This window comes from Dunckerocampus dactyliophorus, chromosome 2 (genome assembly GCF_027744805.1).
Source record: "Dunckerocampus dactyliophorus isolate RoL2022-P2 chromosome 2, RoL_Ddac_1.1, whole genome shotgun sequence".
In the NCBI taxonomy this organism is placed as follows: domain Eukaryota; kingdom Metazoa; phylum Chordata; class Actinopteri; order Syngnathiformes; family Syngnathidae; genus Dunckerocampus; species Dunckerocampus dactyliophorus.
The window spans coordinates 14,671,864-14,688,828 of record NC_072820.1 but is presented as its reverse complement, the minus strand read 5'-3'; the positions used below and the strand labels follow the sequence as shown (position 1 = coordinate 14,688,828).

General features: G+C 41.5%; 1 protein-coding gene across 7 annotated transcripts in view; it reads left to right on the top strand.

Moving 5' to 3' along the window:
* Positions 1-16,965, top strand: part of LOC129176575 (laminin subunit alpha-3-like) — an 84,077-nt gene that overhangs the window by 9,946 nt on the left and 57,166 nt on the right. For all 7 annotated transcript variants that reach the window (XM_054766756.1, XM_054766760.1, XM_054766759.1 and 4 more), the window contains exons 3-6: positions 11,295-11,412; positions 11,934-12,052; positions 12,145-12,315; positions 15,625-15,725. In XM_054766756.1, the coding sequence (XP_054622731.1) occupies positions 11,295-11,412; positions 11,934-12,052; positions 12,145-12,315; positions 15,625-15,725 (509 nt within the window). The remainder of the gene's footprint in view (positions 1-11,294; positions 11,413-11,933; positions 12,053-12,144; positions 12,316-15,624; positions 15,726-16,965) is intronic.

Here is a 16,965-nt window from a genome sequence, read left to right as displayed (position 1 = left end):
AGTTATGGAGAGGGGTGTAGAGGATGGCTGGGATGGGGATGTGGGGGTGAAGAGATTCAAGATTCAAGATTCAAGAGTTTTATTGTCATATTCATAGTAAAACAGGCAGTTATACTATGCAATGAAATTCTTATTCTGTTCAGTCTCCCAAGAAAAGAAAGAAAACACAAGAAAAAGAATAAGAACATAAGAAACATAAATACCAATAAATTAAGCAACAACTGAAGAGACATTAATACAGATAAATAATACAAATAAAGGAATAAATAAATAAGTAAATAAATAAAGTGCTATGAGTGTGTGTGTGTGTGTGTTGCGTGCGGTGTGTGTGAGTGCTTCGTTGAGAAGCCTGATGGCCTGTGGGTAAAAGCTGTTCGCCAGTCTTGTGAGTGGTAAGTTGGTAGGGGAGGGAGGGGGGCAGACTCAAATCTGTTGAAAAACAGATTGACTTCATCTGCCCAGATCTTGTCCCCACTGGCTTGGTCTCTCCCCACTCTTTTACCATGGCCTGTGATGGTCTGCAGGCCTCTCCAGACTTCCCTGGCATTATTCTCCTCCAGCCTATTCTCCAGTTTCCTCCTGTAGCAGTCCTTCCCCTTCCTGATCTTATGCCGGAGTTCCCTCTGGACTCTGCACAGCTCCTCCTTGTCCCCCGAGTTGAAGACCCTCTTCTTCTTATTCAGCAGGGCCTTAATCTCAGAGGTCACCCAGGGTTTGTTGTTGGGAAAACACCGCACCAACTTGGAGTGCACAGTGTTCTCCACACAGAAGTTTATATAGTCTGTGATGCAGTGTACTATATATCAGTGACATACGGTGAGGTTCATGCCTCAGAAAATGAATGTGGTATGGCATCTTCAATTAGGTGTTCAAACTTTCTTACCTGTACGGGCCGATGGAAGCAGGGTTTTTTTCTGTTGTGCTGATAATCCTCCTAATCAGAGCATCCATTTGAAAGAACAGTGCAGCAACTAGCAAGAATACACAAATGCGCATATACTGTATGTGTTTTGACCTGGGCACGCCGCACTGGATGATGACGTTACTCAGCGTCACTGCTATTGGGCCATAAACTACCATCAAAAGGCGTACAAAAAATGTCCTTACTTTGCATACTGTCCGCATAAATATCACTTAAAAGGAGTTTCAAATAAAGACACATGAGTTAAGTATGAATACTGAATGAAGTGAATTAACTGACCAATAGAAGAAAAAGCGAATCAACTGTATTTCACAGGTCCATTACTCCTATGCCTCCTATGACCACCACATGCCCGGAAGACGATGACGTCACAGACACAGACTGAATGCCTTTATCGTCTGTATCGAGTCTTTATCATTAAAAGTGCTAAAGAAACATCCATATAAAGCCTGCCATGCTCAAATCCAATGCTTTATTTCATAGTATTGATTCAATCGATTGTTTACCTTTTAAACAATGTTAGCTTGATATATGCCGTCCGGAATGAAAAGCTTTCTAAACTTAGATTGATGTAGTTGAATCATAGGAATATAAATTGATGCAGTGAATGAATCGTTACACCCCTAATATTTTACTAACATAACAAGTCAATTATTTGCACACTTGCCTCAGTGGGGCAATGAAAACCAGTGTAAAACAAACAAAGGAACAGACTTGGACGCTTTTGTCCTGCTTCTCGGCAAGACAATGACAGATTTGTCTACTTCCTCTCTTTTGTCTGTGGAGGCGGATGGTTGCCCATGTTGCAATGGAGTGACTGACAGAAAGCATTGTCAAGAAATGCACTCTGCAAACAGACAGAATGCTATTGTAAAGATTATAACTGGCAATTTGTAAAGAAATGTTAAAGTTGCTTATGAGTCTGCTTCCTTTCTCTTTGCTTGAGTCATTTATTGCACTCAAAGTCTTTATTTGAGGCACAAACCTGGCTTCTTTTTTCGAGAAATAACATCAGCAATCAATGCCGTCCCTCTCCAACCATAGCAGGCTGTGTTAATACGGTGCAGCTGGCTCAGTCCGAGCCCAGAGACAAGATTGGCTATTAGACGGGGTGCCTCCCTATTGTTCTGGTGATGTAAGTGACCGTCTTTAGCCTGGCTTCCTGGGGCGCCAGGCCAGCCCGGCAGATATTTACTACAACAGCCACCCCGTGCTTCTTAACAGGAGTGGCCCGGGCTGGGAAAGAGCATAACGACTGGCGACTGTTGGCCTGCAGTTTCTAATAAATCTGCTGCTCGGTGTGGGAAAATGTGCGTGCTGACGTGGAATCTTTGCATCTTTTACCAGGACTTCATACAGTACAGTAAATGCATTGTGCTTTTTCTTGATTTCCTATCATAATGATTATTTTAAATACATACTGAACATATTTAATGCATAAAAACACATTTTCATTGCAGTTGCAGCCAAACTTGTGCACTAAGATGACTATCAAAAGAGAGATGTTTATCTACTGTTTGTTTTGTCATGCTTGCGACTGCCAGCTGCCTAATTCCACCATGGAGTCATGGAGAAAAATACACCAGACTAGTCGACTCCCCCTTCGCACCCTCCGCTGTCCACCTGTTGCACACAGGCAAACAGTTGCACTTACTGTATGCATTGTTGCTGCAAGCCTCCAATCCTGTGTGACAGAAGGTGATGCCTCGTGTTTGAATGGCATTCCTTCAGACTCTCAGAGGGCTCATACATGTCAGCATATCACAGCAGACTTCTTGCCTCTGCAGTGGCCTTTGGTTGAACTTTGACTTCTGGGCTGCAGCTACATTAGTTGCGTAGCTTAGCGGTATTTTCCCACACTAAACACATGAGTACACAATGAGTACTGCAGAGCTAGAAAACACAACACGGAGCAAAATGGACCTGTGTTGATAACTAATAATTACACCATCAGTACACCATTGTGCTGTTTAGGCTCGAACCTCGGTTCATATGCCACTAGAGGGTGGATCACAACTGAAGTGTGCCAAGCTCATTTCCAGATTAAATTGAACCGGTTGATTTAGTCCGCACATTAATTTTTTTACTCTGTTTACATCTGACAGCAAGAGAGCATGACCTATTATATGCTGTGATGCATTCGTCCATATTATAGTCCTCGATTAATTTCTTGATTTGATATTTCATCAGCGTTTCTCAGTTGTCCTCTCCCTTTTTATTTCCTATAATTCTGACAAAGAGCATTCAACAACCGTGAAAGTCAGTCTGAATATAAAAATCACATTTGTGCAAGGTTGTCAAGCTCCATGTGTTGGATTTGGTTGGTCGCTCCCCCCACTCAGACCCAATACAAGTGGACTGTGATGGTGAAAAGCAAAAATATATATAATTTTGAATCCTCACCGTTATTCGGATCCAAGCCAAAATGTAATTTGTTCTTGCGAGGTATATGCGCCACCCCTCCACAAAGTATCACAGAAATTGCTTGTGTATTTTTTTGCATAAACAGTAATCAAAAGAACGCCTATTGCTACAGTAAGTCTTGGCTATATTGTCCTGCTGATAAGATGTTCTTTTTTTTCCTTTGAAAAAAAAAGTTTGAGAGACTTATTTGGATTTATACATGCAATCCAGCACATAGTGCTAAACGACTTCTCTCCAAGCGATTCAGGGCTTTTCTTCCTGTCACTCGCACAGTCATTAAACAAATGTCCAGCAGCTAAGAAATGTAATATCATTTTTTTGTTGCAATCTACTAACTCATATTGATAATATAAATACAAAAAAAGAATTAATTTAGTCTTATTTTGTCTTTAAAAGTAGTTTAGGTGTTATTTTCAGGTTTGTCTTATATTCGTGTCTGTATGGTGATACATAATACACGGATGGACGGTGATGCAGCAGTCAGGTTATGCTTGGTACCTTGTAAGTGTCCTATCAGATTGCATTGATGTCATTCCCGAGTATAGCTCAAATGCTGTGATATGAATTTTTATTTCTACTTTATTTTGAAAAGCATTTTTGATGAATTGCGACCATTAATTTGTTGAACAGTCCCTGCATAGGCATCCCAGCACTGACAGTGCCTTGCAACACTTGTTATAAGCTCTATAATATCCAGCAAGTGTGCCATGCTTCATTCTAAATGACCTGACATGCTGTAAAGTGTTAATATGGAGGTCAAAAAATCCTGTTGGTACGCAGCTGCCCCACAGCACTTCACACCTCAGGGTGCACATTTCTCACAGCACACCGCTGTTGCTGGGTTATTCCGAAATGATAACACACACAAATATACCACTCTGACATGTCAGGGGGGCAACCGCTTGAGAATGTCGTGACAGCGTGTCAGTGTTTGTCATAAGCATTTACACATGGCCGGGAAGAGAAAATGTTGCTTTTGCAGTGATTTGTTGGGCTGTGTTGTATCAGGCAGGCAAAGTAAGAAATTTGAAATGCATATACAGTATATGCCAAATAGTGCTTACTTCCTGAAGCTTATTTAACGTTAAAAGCATCTAACACATACATTTTCATACATCTAACACAGTCACATTTTATGCAATTCAATTAATAAAATCATTTTAATGAAGAAAAAAAAATAGAGGTGCACCAATTACAACTTTCTGGCCAATCACCGATCTTTAAAAAGCCTGACCTGCCGATTCCGATTTTGGCTGATACTTTTGGCTGATATTTTTTTTTAAACTGACAGCATAGACCTTCAATGTTCCACTCTTATTTTGCTGAATAACATTGAGTAATACTCGTGAAACAATACAAACTCGTTTTTATAAACATTGTTTCCAAAGACTAGTAAAACAATAAATAATAATTAAAATTACAAATTTCTACAGTAAAATCTAATAAATCAAATAAAAAGTAAAGACATTTAAAACATTAAAATATTTCAAAGAAGAAGTAAAATAATAAAAGCAATAAATAAAAAAAATAGGTAAAAAAAATTTGGATAAATAAAATCAATTAAAACTAAAAAGAAAAGAATAAAAGACACAGAGGACCACACAACTTACGCAGAGTTAAAAGCCAGAGAATAAAAGTGGGTTTTAAGACAAGACTTAAAGCATTCAATTGTGGGGGCCGTTTTTACATGAGGGGGTTAGAGTGTTCCACAGCGGGGGGCTGACTACAGAAAACACTTGGGCACTACGAGTTGGAGCTGGCCTTCAGACCTCAATGTGCGCGCTGGAGTGTAAATTTGGATGAGGTCCGAGATGTATTGAGGAGCCAGTCCATTTGACGCATTAAAAAGAAACAATAAAAATGTAAAATAAGTTCTAAAATGAACAGCAGCCAGTGCAGGGAGAGTAGAATTGGGGTGATGTGCTCCCTCTTTTTGGTTCCTGTTGAAAGCCGTGCTGCAGAGATTTGGACCAACTGTAAGCGAGAGAGTGCATTGTGACTTATTCCAGAGTAAAGTGCATCGTGCATTAAGAAAAAAATTATTTAATTTGAGATAAAAGTCGAAGCAGGATTTTACGATGGCGTTGATCTGTTCATTAAGTTTAAGATCACTATTTATTGTGGCACCAAGGCTGGTGGCTGTAGGACGTACGTGGTTCTTGAGGGGGTTCCAAGTCCAAAAGGGTACCGGTGTGATTGCTTCAATAACTTCAATCTTCCCCTCTTTAAGAAATTTTGAGCCAACCAGACCTTGACGTCGCTTAAGCACTCCAGAAGAGGTGTCAGCGGGTCATGGTAATTTTTTGTGAGTGGTAAGTAAATTTGGCAGTCATCTGCATCAAAATGATAGGAGATGCCATGTCTCCTTAGTGCAATAGTGCACTAAGTGGGACCAGGTATAGAGCAAACAGGATGGGCCCAACAATTGATCCCTGGGGGACTCCACAGCCAAGGGGGGCGATGGACGAGGTGGAGTCCCCAAGTCCCCCCGTAAGGCATCACTTTACAGGTAAGACCTAAACCACTCAAGGGCAGTCCCCCTGACACCCATACAGTTTTCCAAGTGAGATAAAAGAATAGTATGGTCTACTTTGTCAAAAGCACCAGTCAAGTCTAAAAGCACTAAAATGTGTGAACCACCAAAATCAGTCATTAAAAACAGGTAATTAAAAACCTTTAAAAGTGAAGAGTCAGTGCTACGGAGGGCTCTGTTACCTGACTGGAAGGTGTCTAAAATCACATTTTCATCTAAAAAAGGCTGTATCTGTGCAAGTATGCTTTTTTTCTAAAATCTTTGAGACAAAAGGTAGTTTTGAAATAGGCCGACAATTTGATAAAATTTAAGGATCAAGACCCGTTTTTTTCAGCAAAGGTTCAGCAACAGCCTTTTTACAAAAGGATAGCACAATACCAGAGGACAGGCTGCTGTTGATGATATAACAAACATAGGGGCCAATAGTTGCCCACACTTCCCTAAAAAAGCGAGGGGGGACTGGGTCAATTTTTGATTTAAAATCCGAGAGGTATTTTGTTTTCTTAGCCTTTACCATGTTCTGTTAATTCCTCCAACTGACTACGAGGGTTTCATAAGAAAGCATTTATGCCACGCTGCTCGTGTAACATCGTTGAGCCACATTTCCTGTTAGGTTTTAAGGTGCATGGCTTTCAGAGGGGATAAACTGTCCAGGACATCAGCACAGGTAGAAGTAAAGCAGTTCATCAGCTACTCACTTTCAAGAGCAGCTTCGGGGGCCATTAGAGCCTGCGTTGCAGTGGTGAACAGAGGGGAAAAGGCAGCGGCTGTGTCAGGCTTGATGAAATGGCCAAGGCGAACAGGAGCAGACAGTGTGGTATTGTAGTGTAAATCAAAGTCAAACATGACCGGACTATGGTCTGAGAATACTGCATCACCCACAAAGATGTTGTCAACAACAGCAAATCCATAACACAATATGAGGTCTGAAGTATGTCCGTGCATTTGTGTAGCTCCAGTAACATTTTGCACCAAATTAAAAACCACACTCACTCTAAAAAGGCTTTCACCATAGGCTTAAAAGGGCAACAGACATCCCATCCATCCATTTTCTATGCCACTTATCCAAATTAGGGTCGCAGCGGTATGCTGGAGCCTATCCCAGCTGGCTTCGGGTGAGAGGCGGCGTGCACCCTGGACTGGTCGCAAGCCAATCGCAGGGCACATACAGTATAGACAAACAACTATTCACACTCACATTCATACCTATGGACAATTTCAAGTCGGCAATTAACCCAACATGCATATTTTTGGAATGTGGGAGGAAACCGGAGTACCCGGAGAAAAGGGCAGCAGACATGAACATTAAAATCCCCCACAATTAAAATGTTGTAATACTTTATCAACATTGCTGCGAGAAAGTCAGAAAAGTCCTGAATAAAATCTTAGGTGTATTTAGGTGGTCTGTAGATGACCGCGCTAAACAGTTCTTCGCAGTTGAAGCAGCTCACCTCAAATGAGGAGAAAGACACCATCGACAATGGCTGGTGGTGTAAGGAATTTTTTAAGGTGGCTTAAGAACGTGCAGCGGACAATGTTTGTCATGTTGCCCAATGATGGGCACCAACCAACCCCCAACCCAACGGAAGTGACGAAGCGGTGAGAGACGAAGCGGCGAAAACAATCCTCATAGTCCCTCGGAACATCATGTGGGAACCGAGAACATGCTAGCCAGGCTTTGAGCTTCACTAGCAGTGTTTACGTTTTCTGGGAAGCAACAGCTTCACCCGCAGCAGGAACTCTGGCACGTCGGCCAGGTAAGAGGGACGCGGTTTGCTTGCACCCCAGTGCTCTTGTTTCACACAAGCAGCCACAATGTCCTGGATTTTAAGTAATTCCTGACGGTTTTACACCAGCAGAGTCGATGGTCCTCACGACAAACGATAAATCAAAGATACAACTGATCACAGTGAGTTGAGCAAAGTGGCTAGCCAGACACACCGGCGCCATGCCGTTGACTGCATAACTCAGAGGTGTCCAAATTGCAAACCAGAGGCAATTTGCGCTGTGTTTTTACTGGCATAGTCTAAAATTAAGGACATGACCTTGCTTTGTTCAGTGGAAACAGAAAAGAGCCTTTCTTAAACTATTCCCACAAAGTATGTATTAGGTTGTGTAAGCTAACTCTTCTACTCCAGAACCACTGCACACAAAAGGGTGAAAATTGGGCAAAGCATGCACCTATCTTGTGTTGCCTGTGCTATGTTTCTGACAAATACATCACACAGTGGCACTGTTATGAAACCCCAAAATTTGACCCCATAAAACGGATTAACTTCACATTTGTAACACTACTCAATGCACCCTACAAAACACCACTGTAACTTTAGGGTGTTTAGCCACATCACCATGAAATTTGGTACACACCTTTGGGGTGCTGACAACCAAATGTCTGTAAAATTTGGGTAGGATTGGTAGAAAAACATAGCTGCCATCAAGCACATCATCTCTGAGGCGGCACGGATGGGACTTAGCAACCTATTGTCCATATGTCACTGATCATTTGTCTAATGATAATAAAACTTTGAGGATATCTACATTATATGCTGGCATGTCTTCCAAAGAATTTTGAGCACAACCCACAGGGGGCACCACAAATGTGAGAAAATTGAGACTGTCCAAAGATCTTGATAAGTAATAATTACAATTGATGAGAAACTAACATAACCCCTGATTGATTGAGAACTTGGTTCAGAGGTCTCTATAGTTTTGTCCATGAGTGTATAAGACCACCTCCAAACAACAATGTAGGCCTTTGGGTTTATTTTCAGTGTGTGTTTAGACTGGCTGAGCTGCGTTTGAGAGACAGAAATAAAAACAGGCAAAGTCCCATCAGGGTTGTTCTTATCCTGAAAGATTCCTCTGAATGTTACCAGCATCAACAACACCAAAAACATTCAGGCAATTTAAGAGCTTTTATGTGAGTTTGGACCCACAAGTTGTGCAGCGCTCTAATGTTGCAGACCCTAAAGAGAACAACGCTCTTTAAGGATAATGTTGAGACGCTGGCTTGTGGTTAACATCTTAATCCGTCGTGGCAGAGAAGACTTTCACCACTGTTACGGAGTCAGTGACAGGTTTTTGAACGCACGCTTTCTGCTTCGTGGGGCATTAGGAGGGAGGCGGGAATGTGGCGCTATATCCAGAATTTGAGATGGCACCTCATGCCAGCCTGCACGTCTCTCTCTGAACCCCCCTCCTCCGTAGCTGCAGCTTCTCAAACTTCCTGGCAGTCTTTTATTAATGATGGTGGTGCAGGGTTGCTCCCCTGAAAAGCTTTGTTTCTATTTTTAGCTCTCTTGTTTGCCCATCCTGTTGCACGTGGGCGGGGGTTTTCTCTGATTAGTTAGGAGACACCATCAACGCTGATTAAAGGACCTCCCAAAAAGGTTCCGTCTCATTTGTAGCAGAATGATTTTGTTGTTTGTTCCTCCTTCCACCTTTGAACTTTCTCACAACTTATCAAGCCACTTGAACTTGGGGCCACCAAGGTAATTGTGTGCACCCCTCTCAAAACTTTGCTGTGCCTTACTTGGCTTTGATACTCTTTTATTAGGAACGTTGTCAATGTTGTTTTTGATTTGAATGTGTTTTGTACAGTGGAACCGTGGTTAGTGTCTTTAATTCGTTCCAGAAGGTCCGACTCTATTAAAAACAGACGCTAACTGAATCGATTTTTCCACAAGAATTAATGTAAATCCAATTAGCCCATTCCAGAAAACCAAAAATGTTAATACAAAACACGTTTTTATAGTTTTACAATGATAGTTTTACATGCAGAAAACTATTTGAAATGCATATAATTACGTATAACTGATGAATGAAAGGGATAACATTCTGGGTTATTTTTACCTTCATTGAAGACATGATTCTTGACGTGAGTGTTTCCAAAGACATGATGTGACAGTGAGATACCAGGTGGACACCACCTTCCTGTTTTGCCATGTTTTTTTTTTTAAATTAAATTGTGTTTCTCACCTCAGTAACCTAAAATGGAGCCAAAGAGTGTTGCAAGTGCCAGCATTTTGATAAAGAAGGTGAGAAACACGACTGAATTCTGAAATAACTCATGACAAAAAAGGAAGATGGTGTCTGTGTGCTGTCTCCCTGCAACGTCACATCTTTGGGAACGTTCACGTCAAGAATCACATACTCAATAAAGGTAAAAGTAACCTTAAATGTTAATTAATTTCTTTCATTTTTCATTTGTGTGCACTTGTTTTATGCAAGTTAAAACTATAAAAATGTGTTTTGTGTTAACATTTTTGAGAGTCAACCGCTGATGACATTGTAGACCGGTGACGTAGCTGACTTCCGGTTCCTGTTGCCATTTTGTCGCCATAACAAGTAAGCTCATTTGACTTTAATTATGAACAAACTAAGAGGCCTTTGGCATAAACCTTTGGCAAACCTTGCTCTAAATGGACAGTATTTAGTCACCCTTATACAAAGTAACTCACCCTAACTTCAAGCTTGTCTAACACCTTCGGGATGAACAAGAAAATAATTATGGTCAAGATCCAACATCAGTGACATCTGACCTCACAAATGGACGAACATTTTCCCACATACAAACTCCAAAATTTGGGAGAAAGTCTTCCCACTGGATGCAGCTCTAGCTTTTTGACTCCCTGGAGGTGTCGTGGCAAGGCATCCCAATACTTTTGCCTTTTGCCTTTTGAAGAAAGGCAAAAACCTGTCTGCTGTGGTCTTTCATCAAAGCACCAATGGATGCTAGACAAGTGTGGGCCTGTCCTCTAAACCTCAAGAGAGATATTCTATAGAAATGTCTGTTATTAAAGGAGCACATGATATTCCTGGTTGTGTTTTGTCAATCACTTAATTCCAGAGTGATTTAAGAAGTACTAGCTAATAGTGACGTTAAATAATATGTCCACCAGCATTGATGTCAGATATCTTTCAGCTGGAACGCTATGTATGCTCCAGCTGGTCGTCAACATGGAGGTGGGGCTTTCCACTGCCACATGCAACATGCATGCAGTCCATTCCTGATTTTAACAAAGAGAGCATTGAAGAGCATCAGTTACGTGTTCAATGTGTCTGCACACAAAATGTGCATTTTGAAATCTTCGCTTTGCCAGAAACAATCCCAGACATAATGTTCTGCCATTTGTTTGTGATGAGAGGTGCAGATAGAAGCTTCAGAGAGCAGATCATGTGGGCTTAAGCTGAGGTCTTTTCACTAACCTGCTGCTTTCATTGACTCTGCAAAGACATGCTTTGACCATTGTCCTTGTGTTGACTTGTCAAAATTGCAAAAGTAAAGTCAGGAAGCCATGATGCCACAGCAGGGCATAAATCCACAGTGACGTCAACAATTATGTGGTGACCAATACAGTATATAAATATGTTATATAAAAAGCAAAACAACCATTATTTTTGTTGTTTTTTAAGCTCTTCCATGTTGCCTACATCATCATAAAGTTTGCTAATTCACCACGGCCCGACCTGTGGGTGCTGGAGCGCTCTGTTGACAACGGGAGGACCTTCATCCCCTGGCAGTATTTTGCACGTAAGTTCCCACCTCAGAAAAAGGTCCCACTTTGGCTGTGTCTTTACTGACCATCAAACAAAACATGTGGTTAATGTATCAGGTCAACATCAAATAGCCGAAAATGTCATTGTGTATTTCTCAGCAAAGATGTGAGAATATTAATGTATTAAAAATATTGTATTATTGGTATTATAAAGTTATTTGTTCAAACGATTTCATGACCAGTTTATATATTTCATGACTTTTCTATTTATTAAAATATTTTTTATTTCATAATATATAGTATAATAAAATTTCACAATTTAATTAATTAAATGTTGCCACATTATTTAATTGACATTTATGTTTGACATTATGGAACCTAAAAACACATAAAACATACTGTATATACAATTTAATAAATATTTTATTAATATTAAGAAATAATTTTGAAATGAATTTGAAATGAATTTCACTTTCATTTTCAGTAATCCTCCAACCTGACCTGAATGTATTACTGGATTAATACAAATTAAATTGCGTGCATTTGTTGTGTGCAGATTCAAAGCACGAGTGCATTGAAAGGTTTGGAAAGGAGCCCAACGCTCGACTTGTAAATGATGACGATCAGCTCTGCACCACAGAATATTCTCGAATCGTCCCGCTGGAGAATGGAGAGGTAAATCATTTCATGTCAGCAAGCACACTTACTAAACCAATCCTTTCCGACTCCACAGTGGTAAAATGTAAATGCCATGATGTGATATCCAGGTTGTGGTTTCCTTGATCAACGGCCGGCCAGGATCCAAAGACTTCACCCGCTCAACCGTGTTGCAGGACTTCACCAGGGCCACCAACGTGCGCCTGCGCTTCCTACGCACCAACACCTTGCTGGGTCATTTGATAAGCAAGGCCCAGAGAGACCCCACTGTCACGCGCAGGGTGAGGCCAAAAAACCCCCCCAAAAAACTGGAGCTCTTCACACTATGGTGTCATGTTGGCAGCATTTTGCACCCGGGAATATTCACAGCTCTGCACCAGTTTTCTTTTTGCTGACACACACACAAATGCTCCTCGGTCACACAATTATCGTCTTCTGTTTGTCCTGTAATGATAGTCAGCACAAGTATGGAAAAGTCTCTCAAGCCACAGCTGCAGGAAAAGGCACACATTCCTACACTGGGAGAAGTGTTTGCAAAACAATTTGTACGTTGTTAAAAGTCCCATATTATTGTATTTTTCAACTATTTTAAATAAGGAGTCCCATAATAGTATAGTCTGTAGCTTTAAAGGAAAACTGCACTTTTTTGGGGGATTTTGCCCATCCATCCATCTTCTACTGCTTATCCGAGATCAGGTCGTGGGGGCAGAAGCCTAAGTAGGGAGGCCCAGACTTCCCTCTCCCCGGCCACTTTGTCCAGCTCCTCCCGGCAGATCCCGAGGTGTTCCCAGGCCAGTTGGGAGACATAGTCTCTCCAACGTGTCCTGGGTCTTCCCCAAGGCTTTCTACCAGTCGGACTTGCCCTGAATACCTCCCCAGGGAGGCGTCCGGGAGGCATCCTGACCAGATGCCCAAGTCTCCTCATCTGGCTCCTCTCAATGCGGAGGAGTAGCGGTTGTACTCCAAGTCTCTCCAGGACGACAGTGTTTTTCACCTTATCTCTAAGGGAGAGCCAAGCCACCCTTAGGAGAAAGCTAATTTTGGCTGCTTGTATCCGTGATGTTCTCCTTTCGGTCACTACCCAAAGCTCATGACCATAGGTGAGGGTAGGAACGTAAATTGACAGGTAAATTGAGAGCTTTGTCTTTCGGCTCAGCTCTCTCTTCACCACAACGGACCGATGCAGAGTCCACACCACTGCAGACGCCGCACCAATTCACCTGTCGATCTTACGTTGCATCCTTCCCCCACTTGTGAACAAGACACCGAGGTACTTAAACTCCTCCAATTGGGGCAGGATCTCATCCCAAACCCGGAGATGGCGCTCCACCCTTTTCCAGGCAAGAACCATGGACTTGGAGGTACCGATTCTCATCCTGGCCGCTTCACACTCAGCTGCGAACCGATCCAGTGAAAGTTGAAGTTCACGGCTCGATGAAGCCAGCAGGACCAGATCAACTGCAAAAAGCAGAGACTCAATACTGCAGCCACCAAACCGGAACCCCTCAACGCCCTGGCTGCGCCTAGAAATTCTGTCCATGAAAATAATGAACAGAATCGGTGACAAAGGGCAGTCCTGGCGGAGTCCCGCCATCACTGGAAAAGGGTCAGACTTATTGCTGGCAATACGAACCAAACCCTGACACCGGTCATACAGGAAACGAACAGCCTGAATTAGCCTCAAGGACCCTGTTGAGAGTGTAGAGCTGGTCCACAATGCACAAAATGGGACTTACCTGTTTTGACTATAAAACCATCTAAAAAAAATACATTGAAAGCTGAATTTACCAGGTCAACGGGGAGCACAAGTCTTGTGCCATCGGTCGTCATCCCAGTGAGAATGAACAGTGTGACTGTTATTATTTTATTAAGGTTTTATTTTGTCCATTAAAACATTTAGCACTAGTGCTACATGCTAATGCTATGAGAATGGTGAAGTGTTTCACTATAGCTGGATCTGCCTAGCAATAGAGGGCTTTATTGGTGGTCTAGGTGAATCCCATTACGTACATTGTTAGCTGCCTCGCCCTAGCAGTTTTTCGCTCTTTAGAACACACCGAAAAGAGAAAGACGTGTGTTCATGTCTGAAAAAAAGGACTGCGGATGATGGGCAAAAGAAAAAAAAAAGTGCAGTTTTCCTTTAATGCTGTGGAGGGAGAGATGATTGATTTTTCACATGTTTGGTGCTCATAAATACGATCTAGGGAGACTTATGACTCTTAGAACACAATTAAAAAGTCAGTTTTGCAGAACTGGGGACCTTTACCATTATTACAACCAATGTTCCCTCTAATCTTTTAAGTGTCTGAGCATACACACCTCTGTGAGCGCCATCAGATGTGCACACTTGTCGTATCACCCCTGTCCAAAACCTGAGAACTTGACCATTCTGTGGTATTTTGTGTATGAGTGAGCCAAAAGCTGAGCAAGGCGTATTTCACAATGTAGGTTGCCAGTACCACATGCACAGTTAAGCCACATATTCAGTCCACACTTTTCACTCAGAAAGCTGGCTTGCTGCTTTGACTTTACAGCATGTTTTTCAGAGCAGCCCTTTCTCTTTTGAAAAAGAAAAAAATCTCACCCAGATTCAACTCTTGTTCTTCTCTTCCCACATACTCAGACAGCCAGTCCACCTTAAAAGACCTTATTTTTACTTTGGCTTGGTGAGTGGATGTGGTACTACCTGTTGGTTTTGGCTATAATGCGGGGTCAGCAAGCAGCGTTTAGCTCTCATAACTCTGCTGCACCAGTAGCCATACAGTAACTCGCAAAACAGAGGCACGCACTACGTAACACTACGTAACAGTGTTCGTCATTGTGTTATATGTTGTTACCGCTTGTCGTCGACTGTCTCTCACAGAGTTGCATTGCAAAATGGTACAGAATAAATTATTATGTGTTTATTTTACTTACAGTTCAGGTGGGATTTTATTTTGTTGTGCTGCAAAGATTCGCTGTGCGCTGAGATCAGAACGCGATTGCGCACACGCGCAGCTTTGACGGAACGTTGATTACAACATTGGTTTTGTTGCTGTAGTGTTGTGCAATGGACTTGTTGACATATTATCAACAAGTCCATATTATCAACAAGTCTTGCCATTAGTTGACATATGTGATCAAAGATCGATACATTTTCCTTTCCGCTTTCTCATGCACTCCAAATCATTATTACCTTAAAAAAAACAAGCTGATATCTATAATGAGTTTATATAAACACCTTGGTTATAATTGAAGTGTTTCCAGTATACTTTCTGGCCACTATATTGGGTAAACCTGCATAATATTGTGGCCAGTGTGTGTATCTACCATGCAAGTACCTCTATCATAGGATCATGCCATGAAAAGTAATGTTTTTTAACTGCTACTGAAACAAATGTACCTGCATGTATCATCTCAGTTACTTTTCTGTATCCTGCCATGTTTTAATGAGTCTGTGTTGACAGCTGTTCATGATTTTATCAGCCTTCACACAGCAGTGAGTCACCCCATCATAAAACTCATCTTGACAGTTAACATGTGCAATTAGCTCCTGCTGCCAGGCTAGACGTTTTGGTTTTGATGTTTTGTTTTTATGTGCTTATGTTCAGTACTACTACAGTATCAAAGACATCAGCATTGGCGGGCGGTGTGTGTGTCATGGCCATGCTCAGGTGTGCGGTGCCGGTCTCAACCCGGGAAACCCAAACAAGTAAGTCATCGTTCTAAACTGAAGATATTTTTCACCACTTAACCCGAGCTTGTCAAACGTTAACTGACAAACCCTGCTCGTTGATCTGTTTCCTGTGTACGTGCCGTCACTTATACATTAACAGAAGCTTTGCACAATGGAAACATTCAGCTTACCTGCTTTCGATGGGTGACCTCATATGTTTGTCAGTGGACATCACAATGGTGAAAGGCACAGGCTTGTGATAACCGACTGTGACATTGTAAACAAATGGTGTAATGGAAAAATGTGCTACAAAAGTGCTACTTTGCTGAACCATAGTAGACTTCTACTGTATGTCCTGAGCAGAATTCATTCATTGATATATTGTAGGTCACAGTTTTGTTTTGAAGAAGTGTTATTTCAAGGACAAACTGAGATGTGTTTGCAAGTTGAAGATATACAGTGGTGTGAAAAAGTCTTTGCCCCTTCATGAGTTCTTATTTTTTTGCATGTTTGTCACACTTGAATGTTTCAGATCATCAAACGCATTTAAAATTAGTCAATGACAACACAACAGAGCACAACATGCAGTTTTTAAATGAAGCTTTTCATTATTAAGGGATTTAAGAAAAATCCAAACCTACATGGCCCTGAAATCAGGAAGGGGGCTTTTTCACACCACTGTATATGGTGTTGGAATTGCACTGTTGTTGTGTCCAGGTCCAAATAAAATTATAAAAAAGCATCAGAATTTGTGTGACTCTGTGGAGATGCTACACTGTGCCTCTGTCTGCCTTCATAACAAAGAAGTGTGGCTTGTTAGGATGCTAATGTTAACATCATTAATTAATGATTTAGTTACCGCCATTAATGCTGTTATTTTTGACAGGCCTAGTTTTCTATTAACTCCACATGGCACTAGATGCCTTTGAAATATCATGAGCAGTCAGCATCCAGCGGCTTTATGCTTTAATATTCCGGTTGCGCCACTCAGCTGTTGGTTTGAACTCATGCGTGTTACACTTTACGTACTGTTGCTTACAATGAACTCATCAGTGGTATTAATAATGGCTAAGCAGTTTGCTCCTTACCAATGTTACAACATTGGTTCTGTCACTGCTGTGTTGTGCAATACAGTAAACTTGTTAATAAATTGACTGTGTTAATAAAAAATGTGCATTATTAACTTATAAAGTCATCATTTTTTTAATACAGCTCGTGTATTGGATGTCATTAGATTGTGCACGTGTACTTAATGTTTTGACCGATGAATTCTGTA